The 21,517-nt window shown below is 39.9% G+C and overlaps 1 protein-coding gene across 15 annotated transcripts in view; it reads right to left on the reverse strand.

Annotated features, from left to right (window-relative positions):
* NSMCE2 (NSE2 (MMS21) homolog, SMC5-SMC6 complex SUMO ligase) overlaps window positions 1–21,517 on the reverse strand; it is a 232,010-nt gene that overhangs the window by 139,028 nt on the left and 71,465 nt on the right. For 10 of the 15 annotated variants that reach the window (XR_003683461.2, XR_008619526.1, XR_008619527.1 and 7 more), the window contains one exon: window positions 10,220–10,373. Coding sequence is in view for 9 of the 15 variants with exons in the window: in XM_028500663.2 (XP_028356464.1) it covers window positions 10,220–10,373 (154 nt within the window). In the remaining 6 variants the exon portion in view is untranslated. Of the gene's footprint in view, window positions 1–1,083; window positions 1,119–10,219; window positions 10,374–21,517 lie in introns of all 15 variants that reach the window. The other 5 variants (XM_055091293.1, XM_055091290.1, XM_055091294.1 and 2 more) reach the window with 1 other exon arrangement.

The following is a 21,517-nucleotide window of genomic DNA, read 5'->3' on the forward strand; positions in this document are numbered from 1 at the left end:
ATTCTACAAAGGACTGTGAAAAAGATGATTTAATAAATCACTTAAGAAGCTGATCATTAATATAAACAAACATACAGGCATAAGGAATAAATTCTCATGGACTAACTTAATAAGACAGGATTATTGACTAGATCAAAAGAAACTTACAAATACTGGGAAAGTATCTTAATTTTCAGTAATTCACGTAAGTACTGTAGGGGAGGAAAACTTTTCTTCTCCCCTCCTAGGTTCTTTGACTGGTCTAATAACTAAGTTGACATAAGACAGATTAGCAGGAGAAAAACAAATTTAATTTTGTATGTACGGAATCTATAAAAATAAGACTCAAAGAAGTGACCCAAGCAGGCAGCTTTTATACCTTTTAGACAAGGAAACAATAAATCTGTGAGAAACTGACAAGTAAAAGGGGTTTGGGCTTGGGGTAGCAAGTTAGTGAAGGAGTAACAATGTGTTTTTACACAACTTTCTTGGCCCTAAATTCCCTATCCCTGGTGAGAAGGATGCCTTCGACCTCTGGTATAGGGAGGGTACCCTTCAAGTGGGAGATTTATTTCCTGCTTCCAGGGAGGGGCAAAGGAAGTCAGCATGTCCATCTTCCCCTGGTTGTTTCTTAAGTAACTTTAAAATAATCAATGGAATATTACTCAGCCACAAAAAAGAACAAAATAATGCCACCTGCAGCAACATGGATGGACCCAGACATCTTCATACTAAGTAAAGCAAGTCAGACAGAGAAAGACAAACATCATATAATACCACTCATATGTGGAATCTAATTTTTTTTTTTTTTTTTTTTTTGTGGTATGCGGGCCTCTCACTGTTGTGGCCCCTCCCGTTGCGGAGCACAGGCTCCGGACGCGCAGGCCCAGCGGCCATGGCTCACGGGCCCAGCCGCTCCACGGCATGTGGGATCCTCCCAGACCGGGGCGCGAACCCGGTTCCCCTGCATCGGCAGGCGGACGCGCAACCACTGCGCCACCAGGGAAGCCCCTGGAATCTAATTTTTTAAAAAATGATACAAATGAACCTATTTACAAAACAGAAACAGTCTGTCAGTTTCCTATAAGTTAAATGCATACTCACCATAGGAGCCAGCAGTCCCATGCCTGGATATTTATCTAAGAGAAATTAAAACTTATATTCACAAAGAAGCCTGTACATGAATGCTTATAACAGCTTTATTCATAATGGCCCCAAGCTGGAAACCACTGAAATGTCCTTGAACTGATGGCTGGACAGATGAACAGATGAACTATGGTACATCTATACGATGGAATACTACTCAGCAACGCAATGCAACAACAAACTGTGGGCGAAACTCAAATGCATTCTGCTCGGTGAAAAAAAGCCACTAACAAGGCTACACCCTGTATGATTCCATGTATGCAACATTCTGGAAAAGTAAAAACTATATGGAGAAAAGAAAAAAAAAAAGTAGTTGCCAGGGGCTGGGATGGGGTGGGTGTCAGCTACAGATGGGTACACATTATATACTAATCTAACAACTATAACATGCCAATCTTCCAGCCTCAGGGACTAATAACTTCACAGGACAAGACAATTCTTTTCTTAAGCATTATGTGCATCGTCCCCAGGACATTTACTCCTGTTCTCGGTTTGGGCTGCTTTCTGGGCACGGATGGCATCACACTCTCTCAAAATAAGCCACCAGGAGAGAAACACCCATAGTTCACAGTCTGTTTAAACTTGCTGCTGACTCACTTCTCCCTTGATAACTGAATCTTTCTTCCCTAAAAACTTTAATTATAGCCATCTCTCATTCTAAAGCTTCCCGTTTCCTCGGAGGTGTATTTGTTATCCATGTGACCTCCTGACTGTGAGACACTGGGTAAATATGTCACCTCCAGGATTCAGTCTGCTAAAAACAGAACCTGCAGTTTTCACACATTCCTCTCCCGCACGTGGATGTCGCAAAGATTAAAAGGGATGATGTATGTGCATGGGATTATTGCCGTTATGCTTGAAATACATTTCATGGAATTTGTTCTAAACTTGTGGTGCAATAAATATCCTATTCCTCTCTCCCTAGCACGGCAACTGTTCACACCGGAAATGGCATTCTTAGGCACTATTTACTGGGATCTGGAAAGGAAGACCTAGTTTCAAGTCTCACTCTGTAACTTACTTTGTGACCTTGACCAAACCACTTGCCTTTTGAGTCACACTTCTTTATCTATAAAATGGGCTTCATCTACTACGTGTTTCTCTAGGGGCTACCTTGAAGGCAATATCAAGCACATACAAAGTACTATATAATGCCTGAGATGATTCCTACTCACTGATCTCTAAATGGAAGTGACTAAGCAAGAGATTCTCTCTCAGCCAGGTGAAACAGATTCCATCAGTGTCATCAGGGGACATCAATGTAGATCTATAATCTGGGAGACCCAAACAAACTCTTCACTACTCAGGAGACCCAGGACACATCAATTTTTAGAGATGCATGAAATGCTTGAATTGAGAGAAGAGAAAAAAACATGGAAGTGTTTTCAAGAGTTGGTGTGGTATATAAGGGAAAGAACATGAACTTTGGTGTCACCTAAACCTGGGTTTGAATTTCAGCACTTATGATCTTAGGGAAGTTATATTACCTCTCTTTGCATATTTTCTCATCTACAAAATGGGTACAGTTCTCTTGTAGAGTTGTGAGAAATAAACAATAACGTATATAAAGTATGCAAATACCATACCCCTTCTGAGAAATAATAATGTATATAAAGTATGCAAATTCCATACCCCTTCCATAGGTAGGCCCTCCCACAATGCCTGTACGTTGTTCATTAATTCAACAAGCACTGATTAAATGCCGTACGTAGTAGGCACTATACAAAGCCTGGTTATTACTTCTAATGTTACTATTTTCCAAAAGGACCAGGGAAAATCTAGAGTGAAGGCGGAGCAGATGGGCATCTTTATTGTTTATTATAATGCACACGTAGAAAAGCCAATTTTTCACTACCAAAGAGCTCCCTGATAGCTTAATGCCCTGACTAAAACTCTATCACAACAGAATCAATCTAATTTGAATTAATTTTTTTCTTCACTAATTATTTATTTGGTACCTCAAATCTGCTTTAAAATGTAAAAATTCCTAGGAAATAACAACTTTATGAAACAGAAGAGAGAGGACAGTTACACCTCTTCCTAATACTCTCTCTCTACCCTTGGTATCTCCTGTCTTCTGGTTCCACTGTTTACTAGCTTTGTAACCTTGGGCATATCACTTAATCTCTCTGAAGCTGCTTCATCATTAAGATGGGAATGGTAGCATTTAGCTACCACTTACATAAGTAAAGACCTACAGGAAAGAGAAACCGTATGGGGTGGGAAACACAAAGAAAGCAGAAGGGAGGAGAGAGCCACAGAAGAGTCAGACTGAATGACTCAAAGAGGAAGAGGGAGAGAGGCAAGTACACAAAGAATGAAACATCAGCACAGGGATAAATTTCACTCAATGAGCATGAGTCCTCAGGCCAGGGATGCAATCCAGCCTGAAAAAGTCAATCTCTGCTGTGAAACTTACGACTTTTAGCATTTCTCAGCAATTAATGGTCATCCAGCAAATGAATGGTGATGGTGTCATCAACATCAAAGAAAAAAATGAAGATCAACTGAGGGCCACAGAGATGATAAAAATGTCTACAGAAGAGCCAGCAAACTTAAATTTTTATAAATTTACTTAAATGTTCTGAGCAATCACACTAAAAGTGAGCATCGATTCCTGAGCATTATGCTGCTATGGTAGTAAAATCTATGTATTGCTACATATACTATACATTTACACCAACATATCACTATAATGGGTTATAAGCACAGAGTCACGTATGTTGTCTTTTCTGAGTAATTTAAAAAATAAAGAATTTTCAAAGACAATAAAAGTTGTTAACCTTTGCTGCTGATTTTGGATCCCAACTCTATGCACGCTAATTTTCTCCCTCCTCTTTTCTTCTTTGCTGATGACACAGTATTGAAGGGAAAAGAAGTTTTATCATCAGACTACCTTAACTAGGTTCTGACCCTCTTTTTCTAGTTGAATAATTCTGTTCTGTAACTATCACCTGAGCTCTGATTAGATGAGGAACAAAAGAAACATAGAGATAAATAAGAAACTGTTCCTGACTTAAAGGGTCTTGGGCTTCGGTTAACTGCCGGCCAGCAACACACGTTGTTTGGATAGCCAGTTATGCTGTACAACAAAGAAACTTACAGGTTGAAGGGGATCAGGATTCAGTCAGGTTGATCAACACCTGGCGTAGTTTAAATGCATCCAACGGATTTCTAGGCACAACCATTTTCCCTGTTGGCACCACCACCTTTGTTTCTTCCTCATCTCTTTCCTTCCAGGCTTCAAAACTCACACACAACTTCCCAATCTTCAACGATGCTAATCTTCTCTATACCTCCACTGCTCACCTGAAACTGGGTTAGGGACTCCCATACCTGGCCCCTCACCATAAAATCTCCACCTGCTTTTCAAGAGAATCCACTGGGTTTCTACTCCACATTCCCAAATGACGTCAAATGCACATTCTGGCCTTACTTTGAAGTGTGCTGAAGCAAAACCATCCCTTTCTCTGAAGAAATCATCTACTGTTAATTGGCCAAATTAATGCTGATGTCCCTCGTTAAGTGCATAACAAGGCACTGAAAAACGGTCTTATGAGAAGGCAAAATCAAAGATCGCAAACTGAGTTTGCACAGTGTTTTAAAAATTTAGTAACTGAAAAATAATCAGCTAAGCTTCTGGATTTTCCAAAAGAACCTGAAGATCTGGCGACACTGGGTCCACCCTCACCCATAGCAACAAGGGACTGGCACAGGTGGCAGGGGTCTCCTTTAAATACAGCCTAAGCTCTCAAGTATATGACGGTTCTCCTGAAGGCTCTTGTGACCATCAAGGATCTGTGCCATACATACCATGTGCCTAGACCTCAAGGAATACAGCAGTAGGCAAAAAACACGGAAGTGCCTACCCGATGGAACTACACTGCGGCTTTGAATAGATGCTGAAGGAAGGGGTAAGCAACCCATAAGGAACAGTAAAGTAAAGGTATTCTACTGTTCCTAAGAACTCCCTATCTAACGGGTTCCTTGAGTGAATCCTTTTGTGAAGTGAATGGCCACTCCCTATTTTATCAGTTTTGAGAGCTATAATGAGCATGTTCCAAGTGAAGGTACACAGTTATTTTGTGAACCCATATAATTACAAGATTAGAGTGTAAATTCCTATGTCTGTATAGATATATCCAGATACAGATATCATTATCCCTGAAATTGATTTCTGAGTTTCACTCATGGATTCAAATATCTCTGTATCTTATATTCTGCATATCTCCTATATGACCTAAATATACGGTTAAATTTGTGGTGAACATCTTCCGATTAGCAAATTTGCATTAAAAAAGACACGCTCTTATAACATTTAAAGGTACCATCAAAGTTACATTTCATATTAATTTATTTTAATACTAAAGATCTCAGATTCACAGTAAATTCTATTTTGAACACAAAGTGAAGCCCTTAAACTGTAAGGGTTTCTAAGTATGAATTACGGTCAAATGCCCTCAATTTCTGCCTTGATGACCTACACTAAAGCTAATCATATAATGGGTAAATGAATAAAGGACACCAAAAAGATTACTTGATGACTTGAGAAAGTGTCTGTATAGAGGTGTCTGCACATTCTAATAAAGTTCTCCTGACGTTAAAATTGCAGGAGACCATGAGTTGTAGTAGTGTAAACTGTTTAGGTAAAAGAGGCAAGGAAGAGAGAACATTATGTGAACACATTGGTCAGATAAATGAAAATAATTTCACGTAACAAAGTCTAGTTCTGTCTGCCGTAAACCAAGTCATATTGTTTATTTTACAACTTGGGGTAGTAAGAGCATGATTACCATTTAGGGAAATAGTTTTCTGTGAAATTTTTCCCTAGCTCATTTCTCATCACCACCGCCAAGTACAAAAATTATCTTCAATCACAATCTGGATTTACATGACTCCAAGAATTAGAACTAAGAAAAATGGGTGGCCCTGGTAGGGAGACCAGGCTACTTACTTATTAAGTGACTCAAACCCAGGTCTTCTGGCTGCTAAACTCATATCCTTTCCACTATGCTGTACTAGCTCTTTCTCAATAATAACTTAAGTCTAAAGTAAGCTTTCAGAGTTTGCGAAGATCTACTATCTCATTTAATCTTGGTAATAATCCTGTGAAGTTGGGGCAACATAATTATCTCTAATACAGAGGACACTGGGTACCCAGGGATAAAATAATTTATGCATACAAGATGGACTGAATGCCTGGCAATATCCATAAGATGCAAATAACTACTAAAAAACCTTACTGTGTGCAACTGAAGTATGTGACCTTTAGAGTAAGCATATTCTTAAGTGAGTACCATGTATCTGTTACCCTTATATTCTAGGGATGGTAAATACCAGATATCTGTACTGCTCCTCTTCTTTTCCACTGTAATCCTCCAGCACACTCTTTTCTGCTAGGCCTGAACCCAGCCTCAGAATCTTTTGGAACACACAAAAGCCCCTATCAACTGACACAGATAAAATCTGCATTCCTATTCTGACTCTCTCCATTAGGGCCCACATTATATAATATTGTGGAATATATAGTATTCTATAACATCTTACGGAAAAACCCAAAGGAACTTTCTGGCCAACCCAATATTTGTTTTTGACATTTTGTCTTTGCTTTTGATTGGATATTTGTTTCCATGGCTCTCACATTATTTCACATTTGTATATATTGTCTTCCCCGGGTACCGGGACTCTACCTTAGTTTGACCTCAGAGCACCAGCTGCAATGATTCATACACAGCAGGCACACAAGGTGCTCTGAACATACCTGAGACAAATGCATAATATTTATGAAAAATTTCTGAAGTTAAAACAATGACAACAACAACAAAACAACAACAAAAACCTTCCCTTGTTTCTGATTTTAATTTAGGCCAGGAGTTGGTAAACTTTTTCAGTGAAGAGCCAGATAGTAAATATAAGTTTTGTGGGCCAAATGGTCTCTGATGTAACAACTCACCTCTGCCATTACAGTGTAAAGCACCCACAGACAACATGTAAATGAATGAGTGTCTATATTCCAACAAAAATTTATTTATGAACACTGAAATCTGAATTTTATATAATTTTCACGTCACATATTCTTCTTCTCTTGACATTTTCCCCCAACAATTAAAAAATACTAAAAAAAAATTCTTAGCTAGCAGGCCATAGAAAAAAGAGGGGGTAGGCTGGATTTGGCCGATGGGCCATAATTTACTGATCCCTGGCCTAAATCTGTGGTTTTCAAAGTGAGAACTTCAGGTGGTCTGCAAGATCCTTTCAGCAAGTCCAACTACCTGTATGTGAAGCCAGATTTTCTTTATATGCTTCAACCAAAACAGTGTACAACAGACTGACTGCAGAAGCAAATATATGAAGATACAGCTGCCTTCCATTAAGCCAGAAATTGAGGAGATTTGCAAAAATGGAAAACAATGCCCATCTTCTCACTAATTTTTCTTTGTTTGGAAAATATATGAACGTTATGTCATAACGTTCTTTGTATTAACATGTAATGGGCTTATGATTGATTTTTTGAAGTGGATTAATATTTTTTAAATTCCTCAGTTTTGATTTTGAATTAGATGCCAACAGCTATAACCCATGGAAACAAAAGCTGTCTGGGGGGGCCCTCAGTAAACTGTCAGACGTAAGGGGATCTCGAGACCAGACAGTCTGAGAACCGGCTGCTGAGCTACAGCGGGGAGGACGGATTCCTGCCGGCGGGGCCGCCTAGGCCGAGTGGGAGCACGTCCTCAGGTCAGGCCACCTGGCAGACCGCCTCATTTCAATCTCCTTCTCGACTTCCCCCACCTGAGAGTTTCCTGGCATTTCTTTCATTAAATCCTGATTTGGTAAAATTTAACCCCATGCAATTTATGTCCTCGTAGAATAAATCTGGTGAAAATGTGGGGTGATTTTCATGAAAGAACTCTTCTGCTATGTGCAGACCATAAAAACGCTTTAGCCTTTGTCACAATAGATAACTAGATGCAAGTGTCTCTCCCTGGCTTGTCTTTTCCAATCTTTAAAAAAAAAAAAAAATTACCATTCTAATTCTTTGCCTTCAGAACATCTCTCAAAATAAACAGATTCACTGGCTTCTTTATAAATCATAGTCCCTTTGACTTGGCTGCACAAAAACTGTAAGGGCCCCGTGCTAATCAGCACCCTCACTGGCGTTAAATCGAAAGAAATGAAGTCCAGTAGGCATGGTGCAAGTTTAATTGATAACGCTAATAATAATGCACACACAAAAAATCACATTTTGCAAGTAAAGTATATGCATCTTATAGGGCATCTTAAGAGAGTATTAATATTTTGCTTGTTCTACCATTTGAGACTTTAAAACTTTTTAAAAGACTACTTTAGAAGAAATAAAAGGGAAAGCTGTCTGAATTCTAGTGTTATCACATGTAAGGACACCTTACATAAGGGAGCTCTTCTTTCAATATAAGTTTACTTTGTCGTACGTTTTAACTGTCCAGACAAATGATGTATACTGCTGGCCTGGGGAAACCTCTCCCTCACCCCCCATTTTAGAGAGAGTTAAAGAAACAGTAACTATAATTCCGATAATAATCATTTTGTTGAATTATATATTCTTAATTAGAAAGTGTTTTCACGCGAGTATATGATTCTAAAGATCTTTACAGTTTTCTCTTATGGAATAGTAACTTTGTAAACAATAACAAAGTGGGAAGAAATGTCTATTTTGGGGTATTTGTCCTTTAATCTGTATTATAAAATATCTAAAAAAATCAAGAATTATGATCAGATAGATGCTAAATCTGCCATAATTTGTGATTACTGGCTCCAAGTAGAAAAATAAAATACATTTGGCTATTTTGACCAAGACCAAAACTTCAATTCCCTAGCATCTTAAGACCAGAAAGGCACTAACAAATTATTACCTGTTTTGGGGATTATTACCCATTTGGGGGAACAGTGCAAATTATATTAGGGAGATTTTGGTAGCTGTGTTGTTCAGGGAAGAACAAAAAAACGGATTTAAAATGTGGGAAAAAGTGCTTATTGTTTAAATCTACAGTAAAAGCAAAAGTCTCATCATGATTGCAAAACATTCCCAATTGTGAAACTTAAGTTATTTGTAAAATAGACAAAAGTAAAGCAGCTTCCTCAGTCATTTTTTGAGATCTCAGCATCAATTTAAAGAAAATGCTTATATTTAAAAGAAAGCCTATTTCAAAATATGAATCCCTATACTAAGTACAAATATGAACACGAAGTAAATTTATATCTTATATCATGCATTCCTGCTCCATGTGCGTGCACAAATGAAGGTGATATGAAACTAAACTTTAAAAAAACTTTATTTGCCTCAATTCTTTGAGGAATAAAAGAGCCTCAAACCTAAAAGAAAGAACAACAGTTGATGCTAGTGTAAAAACAATAAAATTACATAAAATTGTTACGTGGACTATATGAAAAAAGGGGGGGGAAAGAGGACATATGTACTTCACTGTATAGAAAATATATATTTCTGCCAACACTGTCTACAAGATTTTTTGGGTACAACTAATAATTTTTTCCACTCTCATTTTTAAATCAAAATTATGTTCACTAAAAACCTGAGTGTAATAAAGTTTCTTAGGAAGGCAACAAATCTAAAGCTCACGTGGAATTTATACTACCACCAAGATAGAAGGGATCAGGAGAATTCTGGTCTCATATTTGAGAAGACACTGCTCCTGCTACTCTAAAACAGCAAAACTAGAATCAAGGTATGGTTGTTTTACAGCTTGGCACAGCAGTTTAAAATTTGAAAAAACACCACCGTTATTTTAACAAACTAGCTTTCAGTTTTATTTTCCCAATTCCCCTCCCCAGCAGTGGGACAATAACAGTGTAACTTTCTCTACCTGCTGGGGAATTTTCTTAGCACTTTGTGGAAACTGTTGGTTTTCAGAAATGGACAGGCTGATGTGAACCAAAGTTAGACAAAATACAGAACTGCAACAACAATAAAAAAGCAATTTAGAAAGAGGATCAAGCCAAGCAGATAAGCGAAATCTATAAAATCAGATTTCTGGGACTGTTCATCCAGTCAGTTCCCTAGTTTCAAAAAGCCAAACCAAAGCAAAGCATGCTGACTTACATTGCTTCTTTAGTTCTTTCAGCTGTTGTTTAAATTGTGCAAATTTCTCATTATTTTGAAAGTCTGCATCAGAATTCTTATTTTGTAGAGCCAAAAACTTCTTCTCCACTAATAATTTTAGATTGGGTATTTTTTCTGGACGTTCTTCTTTTACCTGAGGAAGACAATAAAATTACTTCAGTTAAATATTAACAATGACCCAGTCTTGTAACAGTATTTTTCTCTCATTTCATTTAAGTAAAGCTACAATGAGGTAGAAAACAGAATCGCCCCAACAGAGAACCAGGGGCGACGGGGGTCGTCCAGAACAGAGCGCTGGCGAGCAGCAGAGGAAACCACTCATCCCACCCCAGAGTTTGCTGCTTTCTTGAGCTAAGCCTTCTTTGCCCTGCTGGCTTGCTGTGCCCAGACAACTACGGGGACAAATCTCACACCAGTGCATCTGTGTCCTCCACCTCCACCAGCACCTGAACACGATGGCTCCTTCCTTTTCCTTAGGTCTGTTCAGTCCCCTCTCCTTCCTCCCGAGGGCTCATTCCATCCTTCATGCTCTTCAGCACTCTTCTCTGGCCCCTGGTCCCCGCAGGTGAGAGTGGCTCCTACCTCACAAAACAGGTAAGATTTCAACCTTAAACTTCCACCACCTGCTGCCACAAGGAAAAAGTGTCCCTCCCTATTCTGTTCAAGGCTAAACTCTCAACCTTTATTCTTTTTTACCCCTCACAATATTTTATTATAAATTTTTCAAACAGGCAAAAACGTTGAAAGAACTGTGCTTTACCATTCAAAGTCAAAAGACTATCTCCAATTCCTCTGCTCCGATTAGCTTTTGTCATGGAGGAAAGAATTAGATAATCTTCTTTTGTTCAATTGCTATGCATTTTAATTAGCTGAATCGAAAATGAAAATTTAGCATGAAACAAAAATGCCTAAATCCATATTTAAAGTACAGAGTGTAGGAACTGACTGTCTACTCATTGTACTGAGGAAACTCAACCAGTGCTGGATCCACCATCAAAGAGAGGTGTGAAAAAACATGGAGAGGCCTTAATGACAAGTTATATGTAATTAAAAATCTAAACCAAGTCCTGTAAGGCTAAAAAAACAATAAAGCTCAGTTTGGCTAGAGAAGGTAGAAAGACAATTCAATAATGCCTTATATCTCAAGAATAAGAGCTACTATATGCGGTGACTGGCTATCCTCTGCTCTACACTGGAGAGAACAAGTTCAAGATAGCAGCATGAAGAGGTCACAGCAGACAGATACAGAAAATAAATTATGAGTTTTTAAAAAAGAATTATGGGCTCTCTTTCTGGATTTATAAAATAAAGTCAATTCACATCCACCTGAGATGTTAAGGGGAACATTACAGGCAGGCATACAGGTGAACCTTCTCAAGGCCTTTGATCAGTATGAAATTGTTATTTAAGCTGCAATGGTCAGAGAAGATCTGATCTGGGCAGATTATCAACAAATGCAGATGTTCTCTTCCAACAAAGTCTCTAACCCACTCAGCATACTTCATTTCCTTCGTTCAACTACACCACAGCTGAGGAGCTGGGTAGAAGACTGCGGGGGTGAGGGATGGAGAGGGTAGGCATTTTGAGGCTGACAACACAGCAACCTGAAGTATGACTAGGAAAACGTGAACACACCAAATTTAGCGATTCAGAGTACTTTCTCCCCCCACAGCAGAACCTCAAGAGAACTGCTCTAAAGCACATAAATTCACCGTGGCAAGTATCTTCTCTGGAAACTTGATGCTGCAGTTGGCATAGCTATCCGCTGCAAAGAGAACTTACTGTACTCTAGCTATCAAATGAGAGCCTGGAAAATACTAAGCTCATTACCTGTTTAAATCAATGCAATACATGGGGATTAAACTATATTTTTAATGGTTTCCTGCTTTGTTTGTATCTTCAAGATAAATAGATACATAATCCCAAAAGGGGAGAGAGAAAAAAGCCATTCTTCGAGTAGTTAGTTGATCGTAAGTGTTACCTAGTCTGAAAAAGGTAAGGATGGCCCTCTTCTCCTAGGACAAATGTAAAATACCTCAAGGAAATTTGAGATGGGAGGAGAGGATCTATTAGATCCTCAGTCCATCACTTTCCTACGGATAAAGTTCCTAGATACAAGACACAAAACCTCAGGGTTTTTTTTTTTTGCGGTACGCGGGCCTCTCACTGCTGTGGCCTCTCCCTGTTGCGGAGCACATCGGCAGGCGGACTCTCAACCACTGCGCCACCAGGGAAGCCCAAAACCTCCGTTTTAAGTCACTGGGTGTATTAGTTTGGTAGGGCTGTCATAACAAAGTACCACAGACCAGGTGACTCAGACAACAGAAATTTATTTTCTCATAGTTCTGGAGGCTAGCAATCTGAGACCAAGGTGACAGCAGGGTTGGCTTCCTCTGAGGTTCCTTTCTTTGGCTTGCAGATGGCCATCTTCTCCCTGTGACATAGTCTTCCCTCTGTATGTGTCTGTGTCCAAATATTCTCTTCTTAAAAGGACCAGTCATTGGATTAAAATGAGGCACCCCAATGACCTCATTTTAACTTTCATTATCTCTTTAAAGACCCTATGTCCAAACACATTCTGAGATATTAGGGGTTAGGACTTCAACATAATGAATGTTGGGGGAACACAGTTCAGTTCATACACTGGGTTAAAGAATTTGGAAAACAGAATTTTAAAAATAGCTTATAACATCTTATGGAAAAAAACCCAAATGAACTTTTTGGCCAACCCAATAGATTGTTAATCTTTACACCATTATAATTTTTAAATGACAGACACTACCGAGAAGTAAACTTATCGGACACCATGCTTACGGAATGAGAATTTAATACTGCCCTGGGGAGAGAAAAGGTCAGGTTTTTAAGTACCACCTACTTACCCAGTGAGTGCCCTCTCTGTGCTAAGCTTTGTAGCTAAACAGGAGAGAGGACCAGAAAAGTTGATTGGGAATAGGGTGGTGAATAGCTGTGGGAGCCAGGCTATGGAAGTGAGGCCTGACCTGATAGGCAGCAGGGAAAGACACTAAAATATTCTAAGGAATAAAATAATAATACCATGAGAACTTTCTTTTTTTTAATGACGGCTGTAGTTAAAGCATAGAGGATGCACTAAGATAGGAAGGGAGAAAGAAGTTACTGGACTATGTTAGCTAATGGTAGAGGGGCTGGCAACTCGACCAAACTGTAACACTATTTTTGAAGCAGAATTGCTGAGTCATTTTGTGAGAGGAAGACAAAGAAACTGATAATGACCTCAAGATTTTTAACATTTAATATGGGCAACTAATTAAAATGAGAGCATGTGAAAAAAAGAAAAGAGAAATGCAAAAGGACCTCTTAAGAAAAAAAAGCAAAGAAGAAAACCAGGAGTAAGGCATGTCCAAGAAGAAAGGAAAAGAGAAAATTCCTTAAGAGATGCTTGTCCTTTGGAAAAAATGATGCAAGAGAGCTTAAGTAAGATAAGGGCTAAAAAAGAAACCACTGGATTTAATTACCAGGTACTTGGTACACTGCACTGGAACTATTTATCTGTTTCAAGCTACTAGCTTGCGAAGCTTCTCTCGGGCAAGGATTATTTCACTGGTGCCCAGTGTACTATCTGTTGTACAGTAGGTGCTCAAATGACCTTGATGAACTAGTGAATTACAGGGACGCCAAATTCTACTGTAGTGACATGAAAAGAGGGACTAACAGAGTTCCGTGTGAGCAAGTGAACAAAGTCTGGCAGCAAGGGAAGGAGAAAGAGATGGGAAGCAGATCGTGGGAAAGAGACAGCAGAAGACACTTGTTTATTTGTACGGAGGTCAACAGTAGCTTGGAGTGAAGCTGACATGATGGAGGAGAAAGAACAGGGACCTCAGGATCAGGCAGGTCTGGGTCCCTAAGTTGTGGATCTGGGGACAGTCCTTCTAGGCCTTGGGTTTCTCTCACTCCTTCATTAGGAATCAGGAACACCCATGGCAGTGCCATGGAGACTTAATTACACCATGTTTGTGTCTAACTCGGCACACAGTAGATGTTAAATTTTCTTACTCTTTCCTTCCAACTTTAGCGTAGAGCTTTCAACATGTTTGTGGACTGAGAAGAAGCCAGTGGGGAAACACAAATCAGAAACACTAAGAGAAAGCAAGTAACAGATTTCATTTGAGAAAATCCTTCAAGTACTAGAGCAAAAACTAGAGAGGGGAGAAGACCAGCTGCGAAAGCACAACAATAGTCTTCACCAGAGGTCATAAATGCCCACAGGGCTGGACACGCAAGGATCTGAGGAAACCCCCAAGAAGTGTAGGACAACAGGCAGTGGTGAGGACCGTGTCAAAGTAGCCGGCAACAGCCCCAGGTGAGAGGAAGCCGCTGTGCAGCTCCGGATGACTGCTGCCACGTGAGAGAGCAAGCCCAGGTTTCTAAAGAAAAGTTACAAATCTAGATTTCTGTGAGACCTTTGTTTGTTTGTTTTTTGCTTTCTAAAACAATGTATAGTCCAAACAATACATCAGCCTGAAGCCAGGAGTTTGAAACCTCGGTTTAGTGCAGACAAGATATTTTGGACATAAAAAGCAAAGTACTATTGTGATCTGCAACCTTTGGAGGTTTAGTGCAATTCTCAGACTTCTACTTCAGGAATGAAATATGGTCCTTTCAAATAGGACAGAGAATAATGGGAAGGATGGGTGTGGGGAAGAAAGGGGAAAGTAAAGGATTCCATTCTGACATGCTGATCCCAAGAATTAATGAAAAACTTGGGCTCTAGACTTGAGATTAACAGTTAGGCTCTTCTGCTAACTGAATGACCTTAGAAAAGTTACTACATGCATCTAACCTTAATTTCCTCACTTGTAGATAGAAAATAAGGACAGTATTTCCCTCACAGTGTTGTGGAGAGGAATAGATGGGATGAAACAATGCAGCACTGACGAGCTATCTGTCACAGAGAACAGTCAATGAGGAGTAAGTGTTATTGTTGTGTTTACCATTATATATACCTCCAGGGTGGCTGGATATCCAGGCCCACAGCTCTGTGGACTGACATGAACACCCACGTGGAGAAATCAGGGTATGGATTTTAATGGAAACCATGGAAATGAATGGGATTACCAAGGAGATCAAATAAACAGAAACAAACAAAAAAAAGAAGTAAGGAGAGAACTCTGGAGAATACCACATTTATGGGATAGCTAGAAGAGCCTAGAAAGAAAAAGTGCAAGAGTTAAGAAGACAACCAAAAGAAAGTGTCCCAGAAGTCTAGGACATTTCAAGATCTGTCAAATGCTGCACTGAAGTCAAGCTGAGTAAGGATTGAGAAGTGTCCGTTGGACTCTATGATTGGCTCACTGAGGACTTTAGCAAGAGCCCAGATGCACACGCACAAAGTGCTGACTCCAAAATATGCAGATTTTTGTTGAATGAATTGTTTCAAAAACATGGAGCAGTGATAGGACAGAACACATAAATCGCCAAATGTTCCAGAGACTCTCCAACTAACTGCTCAGTTTGAGCTCAAAATCACTTGTGAATGTTTAGCTACATTTAATTGGAACCCAGCACTCCTGTGACTGCAGTATTTCTCTGATGTCAGCAAAGGAAGGCAATCACAGAGCTGACTGTAACAATGAAGTCAGACCTCTGGTGGCTCTGTCCCTATGAACAGAGGCTCAATGTTTTAGGAAAAGAAATAATGGTAGGAACAAAAGGCAAACTTGGTCCTTACCCATACTGAAACTACGTATTATTTTCAACATGCTTTAAAATAAAATTTTTAATATTTATATGATGATAATACACTTCATTTCTTTCAAACAATATTGTACACATATGCAGTTACTCAAAGTGTATCATTTTATTGCCACAGGGCAAAGTCAAGGTCTCCTCCTCCAGTTATCATTATTGCCTGATAGCTATTATTTCAGTGGGAGGGGAGATCACAGGAACTAAGGATATTAATGGGCTGAGTCACTCATACACTTTTGAATCATGTGAGAATCTGGTATAAAATTAGTCACTCTTGTAACTGAACCAAGGCTCAGATGGATTTACTCTCTCCAAAACAGCCACTGTTAGATGTTTAGCTCCCCAAATAACATATACCTGCTGATTTACATTTTGGAAAGCACACAGCCTTTAGAAGTTTATTACAGGTACATAAAAGTGATAAGCACTAAGCTTTGTACGCTAAGTACTCCACGTTCTAATTCATAGTCAGCCTGATCTAAGGCTATGGGACCTACTTTCATGGGAATCCAGAGAGAATTGCCTCAACGGGTCCTAGAACATTCATTCGACAAATATTTAGAGCCCCAACTGGGTACCAGGCATTATGCTAAGCACTTACAACACAGCACCAACCCAACTGGTCATGCACAGGGTAAATTTATATAGGCCAACACTGTCTCTACCTTTATATAGCAAAAAAGCTTGGAAAAGTTTTCAATGAAAGACATGTCCAGGCGAAGAATCATTATGCTTTCACTGACTATAACCTAATTGCAATGGAGACACGTTATATTTTCTACAGGGTTTACTATTCTGCCTTTGCCCTGTTAAAAAAAAAAACACATATATCACACACGCTAATGACGACCAGCATGGATTATACCCTTCATCTCGTGCCCGTTTCTGTTGTCAGTTGCACAATCTGCACTGAACTCTGTTGGACCCAGTTATTTGTAGTTGAGTGAGTTTCCTAGTGCCATTATATAGTTTGACTTCTGACAGAAACACTAAAGAGGGAACACTTCCTTGTTGAACATTATGACACACTGAATGGACTTCTCAGTTTGCCAAGGTGTTGTAATACACCAGTACTGGGCAGCGGCCAACCAGACATGGAAACATCTTTCCTCTTTCAAGCCTTTCAGAAAAAAATTGAAAATGAATAAACTTAAACCTGTGAGAGAGTGCCATTGGTCTAGTTCTAATGGACCAGTCCTATTGGAATAGACAGTTGTCTAACAGATGGCAGCTGAAGGAGGCAACCTGCCATCTATGTGCATCTGTTACTAAACATTTATGCTGCTGAAAATTCCTCCAATAATTTCTCATGGCACCAATCCCACTATAAGATTATGACCAACAGGAGTCACATATTTATACCGTACAGTAACAGGATTCCCATATTGAGGGGGGGTGGCGCTGGGGGCAAAGGAACCAAACTTCTGATTTGTCTCTCTGGGCTTTGTTGCTGTTGTTGTTTGCTCTTTCTTTCCTTCTCTGGGCACAATTCATAGAAATATGCATTATTTATTTACTCATTTATTCATCCATTCAATAAATATTTACCAAATGCCTACCACATGCAGGCATTGTGCTAGGCATTGGAGACTCAATAGTAAACAGCCTAACCTGGTCCCTGTTGGTCTCATGGGGTTTGGGGTATAGTGGAGGGAAGAAGTACTATTCAAAGAGTCAAACAAATACACTATCACCAGCTGTGAGAAGTGCTGTGAAGGAAACGTATTAGATGGTAGGAGAGCATGTAACCACAGAAATATAGAGGACATCATTTCATAGGCAATCTTTTTATGCACTGCTCCATTTAAACACAGGTCATGCTGAGGGGAGGGTGAGATGAGGATTTTTATTGTTGTTATTAACAAACACTTTGCACACAAAATCTTTCATCTGAGTGGTTCAAAGCCTTATACACCCAAGTGTCATTATCCTAATTTGACAGATGTGAGGAAAAGGCAGCTCACACAGGTTAAGCGTCTTGCCCAAGGTCATACTGAGTCAGTGACAGATGCCTGCAACTCATTCAAACCCCCTTTCTTTTTTTCCCTTGGGACTTGCACATTTGGGACCTTTCTAGCGTGGGGGGAGCGAAGGAGGGGGAGGGGCAGGGGACTGTTTGAAGAGAATGAAAGAATGAATAGGGGCAGTCAAGCTCTAAGAGGGGGGCCCTGAATTAGCTAACTGATTTTACCACACTTCCTTACAAACAATAGTGCAGTCACAGGGGATTGGTTCCAGGAGACCCCACATATACCAAGATCTAAGGATGCTCAAGTCCCTTAGATAAAATGGCACAGTATGGTCGGTCCTCTCATTCTGCAGGTTTCCTTTCCGCAGATTTAACCAACTGCAGATGGAAATTTTGATCCACGGCTGATTGGATCCAGGTTGCGAAACCAGTGAATACAGAGAACCAACTGTGTATTGATTGAAAAAGATCTGTGTATAAGTGGACTCTTGCATTTCCAACCCCTGTTGCTCAAAGGTCAGCTGTACACTTCCTGAATGCTTACTATGACAGGCACCTGCTAAGCCTGACATCATCATCTCAGCTGATAATCCCAACACCCCCTGGAAGTTTGTTAGAAATTGTGTTAGAAACCCCCTTTCAACTTAACTTTGCTTTGCATGTGCCTCCAAGTACCAACTCAGAATGAACTTTTATACCTCATCTTAATTTTATGAAAACATACTTGACTTCAGGCAGACATCCTCAACCTTTAGTGGCCATCTGTTAGCTCTCACATGAAAAGACACTTATTCTGAATTTGCAATTGCCTTTCCTGTCCACCAAGCCTCTGTCATCTACAGAATTACTCAATGCCTTATTTATCATTATGGTATCTCACTCAAGATTTTAGAATCAAAAGTACAGCACTGGCTTGATGCTAATGGGATATACTGGTCTCACCAAGTACCCCATTATCCAGAAAGATGATCTCCTAAAATGCTAAATCATCTACTGAAGATTCAGTTCCAGTGCTGCCTGGGAGACAGCACTTCATGAGGTTAATGTCCCACAGGATGCCTGTAACCAGTGAATAATATGTGACATTGTTTCTCTGATAGTAAGAACACATGGACCTAGGAACCAAGGGATGAAAGTAGAATTAGCTGTAAATCTTCTCCCCCTCATCACACCTAATGACCAACTTGCATTTCTTCTCCCATGGCTGCAACTCGAGTTCTGCTGGTCTAATAGTCTTAGTACTCAAGAGAAGAATGATTTCACCAAGGGACTCAAAATGCCTTCACTGATTTGGAAACTTAAACAGCAATCTAGCAATTTTGAGTTTCTCATGACACTGACCAGACAGACAAAAAGTGAGGTTACAGAACTGGTTGGGGCACTGAATCTGAATTATCAAGCGTAAACAGGATTGCTGCTACAGAGTGAGGAAAAGGAGGTGGGCATCTGGCACCTGGACTGTCTCCTGGTTTTGCCATGTCTAGTGGTAAAAAATAATGAGAGTCCGTAACAACTCCATACAGTTAGAACCATCAAGAACACAGATATCCCAGGAACGAAAGCCTAGGTGTTATAGCCAGATAAAAACCTACCTCATTCGGTTGGTTGAGGGTGAACATGAAATGGGTATTGGAGAAGGGAGTTAAAATGCCAACTACGGTTCAGGACCAATAGGAAAAGCTAAGTATCCCGTCATATTTCTTCCTTGGTCTGACATGTACATATTTATGTTTTTAACTAATTTCTCCCTTTCCTTTCCTCCTAACATTTTATAAAAAGTAAGCTGGTGGCTCACTGGTTACAGAGTACCATAATGGAACAGAACGGACATAAGGGAGTAAATGTGGCCCAAATATCCTAGACTTGGAAACAGTAACTTAAGACGTTATATCTTTCCCCCTTTGGGGGGAAGACAGAGCATATTTTTCACTTCTATGAGAGAGGGCTGCAATATGTTAGTAGGAAGCATTTTCTTGTTGCACGGTTTGCAAGATTAAGTCTGGAAGGAAATCATATACAGAGGCTGAGCAGCCATACTGGTCTAGAATCTTTTGAACCTTTCCTCTGTTTGAGGAATTTCCCACCTTATGAGTGATACCTCACTGGGGCAGGAACCAGAAATTCACTTTCTCAGCTTCCCTGCAACAAGAACACAGACATGTCAACTTGGCCCTTGGCCTGTGGGACTTCAATTCTTGAGAATGACATGAAGGAGGTGCCTTGGAACCAGATTACCTAAGGATTTAACCTTTAAATTCCAGCTCTGCCTCATACAAGCTGTGAAATCTTGGGCAACCTCTCAGAAACTTGATCTCCCCATCTATAACTCTACCAAAGCCTTTGCATTGTCATGAATGCTAACTGGATTAATGCATTTAAAGAATTTAGAGCTTTGAAACGCAAATACAGTAGCCACTAGCCACATGTGGTTATTCAAACCTAAATTAATTAAAATTAAATAAAATTTAAAATTCAGCTCCTCACACTGTCACATTCCAAGGGCTCAAAAGCCACACGTAGCTAGTGGCTACCTTTTTACAGTGCAGATATAGAACATTTCCATTACTGCAGAAAGTTCTACTGACAAGTGTTGACTTACAGAATACTTCCTGGCACTAAGTAAGCACTCAAATGATAACTGCTCCTATTATTAATAACTAGTATTGCTATCATTATTATTATTTTACATTACATCCCCAGAACTTATTTATCTTACACCTGAGAGTCTGAGCACTTCTGAGCGCTTTCACCCAATCCCCCTCCTTCGTCCCCTCCCCTCGCCTCTGGCAACCACACTATCATTATTATCACAATAGCAAGTTTAAGATACAGCTGAATTTAAAATCTAATGGATAAGCAATTAAATGTGGTCTTCTAATAAGAACTAGCAGAGTATCAGTAGCAACAACTGCTCTCAATTTATAGTTCATTATGGGCAAGGTACTGAGCTAAGCACTTCACAGGGACATTTTATTTAATCTTCCCCAAACAAACAAACAAACAAACAAACAAACCAACAACCTGCGTGGTAAGAACATCCCTATGTTACAGATTAGGAAACTGAGGAAAGGAGTGGTGTAACTACACGCACTGAAAATGCTCATCAGTCTGGGATCTGGGACTCACTGGAGTGGCAGGTCTGCAACACCACTAAGTCCATGATAGCTTCTTCTTAGACTTCACTACAGAGTTACTGAGTGCCCACTAGGGGTCATGCACTGCGCTAGATGCTGGGCATACAGTGGTAAGCAGAGACCAAGGCTCTGCCCTCACAGACTTTTAGTTCTAGTTGAGAAGAACAGTCAGAAAAGATATAATTAGCTGGATGGTAATAAGTGCTATCGAGAACAGTTAAACAGGGCTGGGTAGGTGAGCTCCTGTATGATGGATGGTTAGGGAAGGCTTCACTGAAAAGATGATATTTGCACAGAGACCTGAAGAAAATTAAAAAGGGCAGGGTGGAGTGGTAGGAGATGAGGTCAGAAGTGAAGATGGAGTAAGGGGGGCCAGACCAGGGAGGCCAAGGTGGGGCCTTTGGCCTCTAGGCGAAGAGAGATGGGAAGGTTTCGAGCAGAGGAGTG

The sequence above is a fragment of the Physeter macrocephalus genome, chromosome 15 (assembly GCF_002837175.3).
Source record: "Physeter macrocephalus isolate SW-GA chromosome 15, ASM283717v5, whole genome shotgun sequence".
Taxonomy (NCBI): domain Eukaryota; kingdom Metazoa; phylum Chordata; class Mammalia; order Artiodactyla; family Physeteridae; genus Physeter; species Physeter macrocephalus.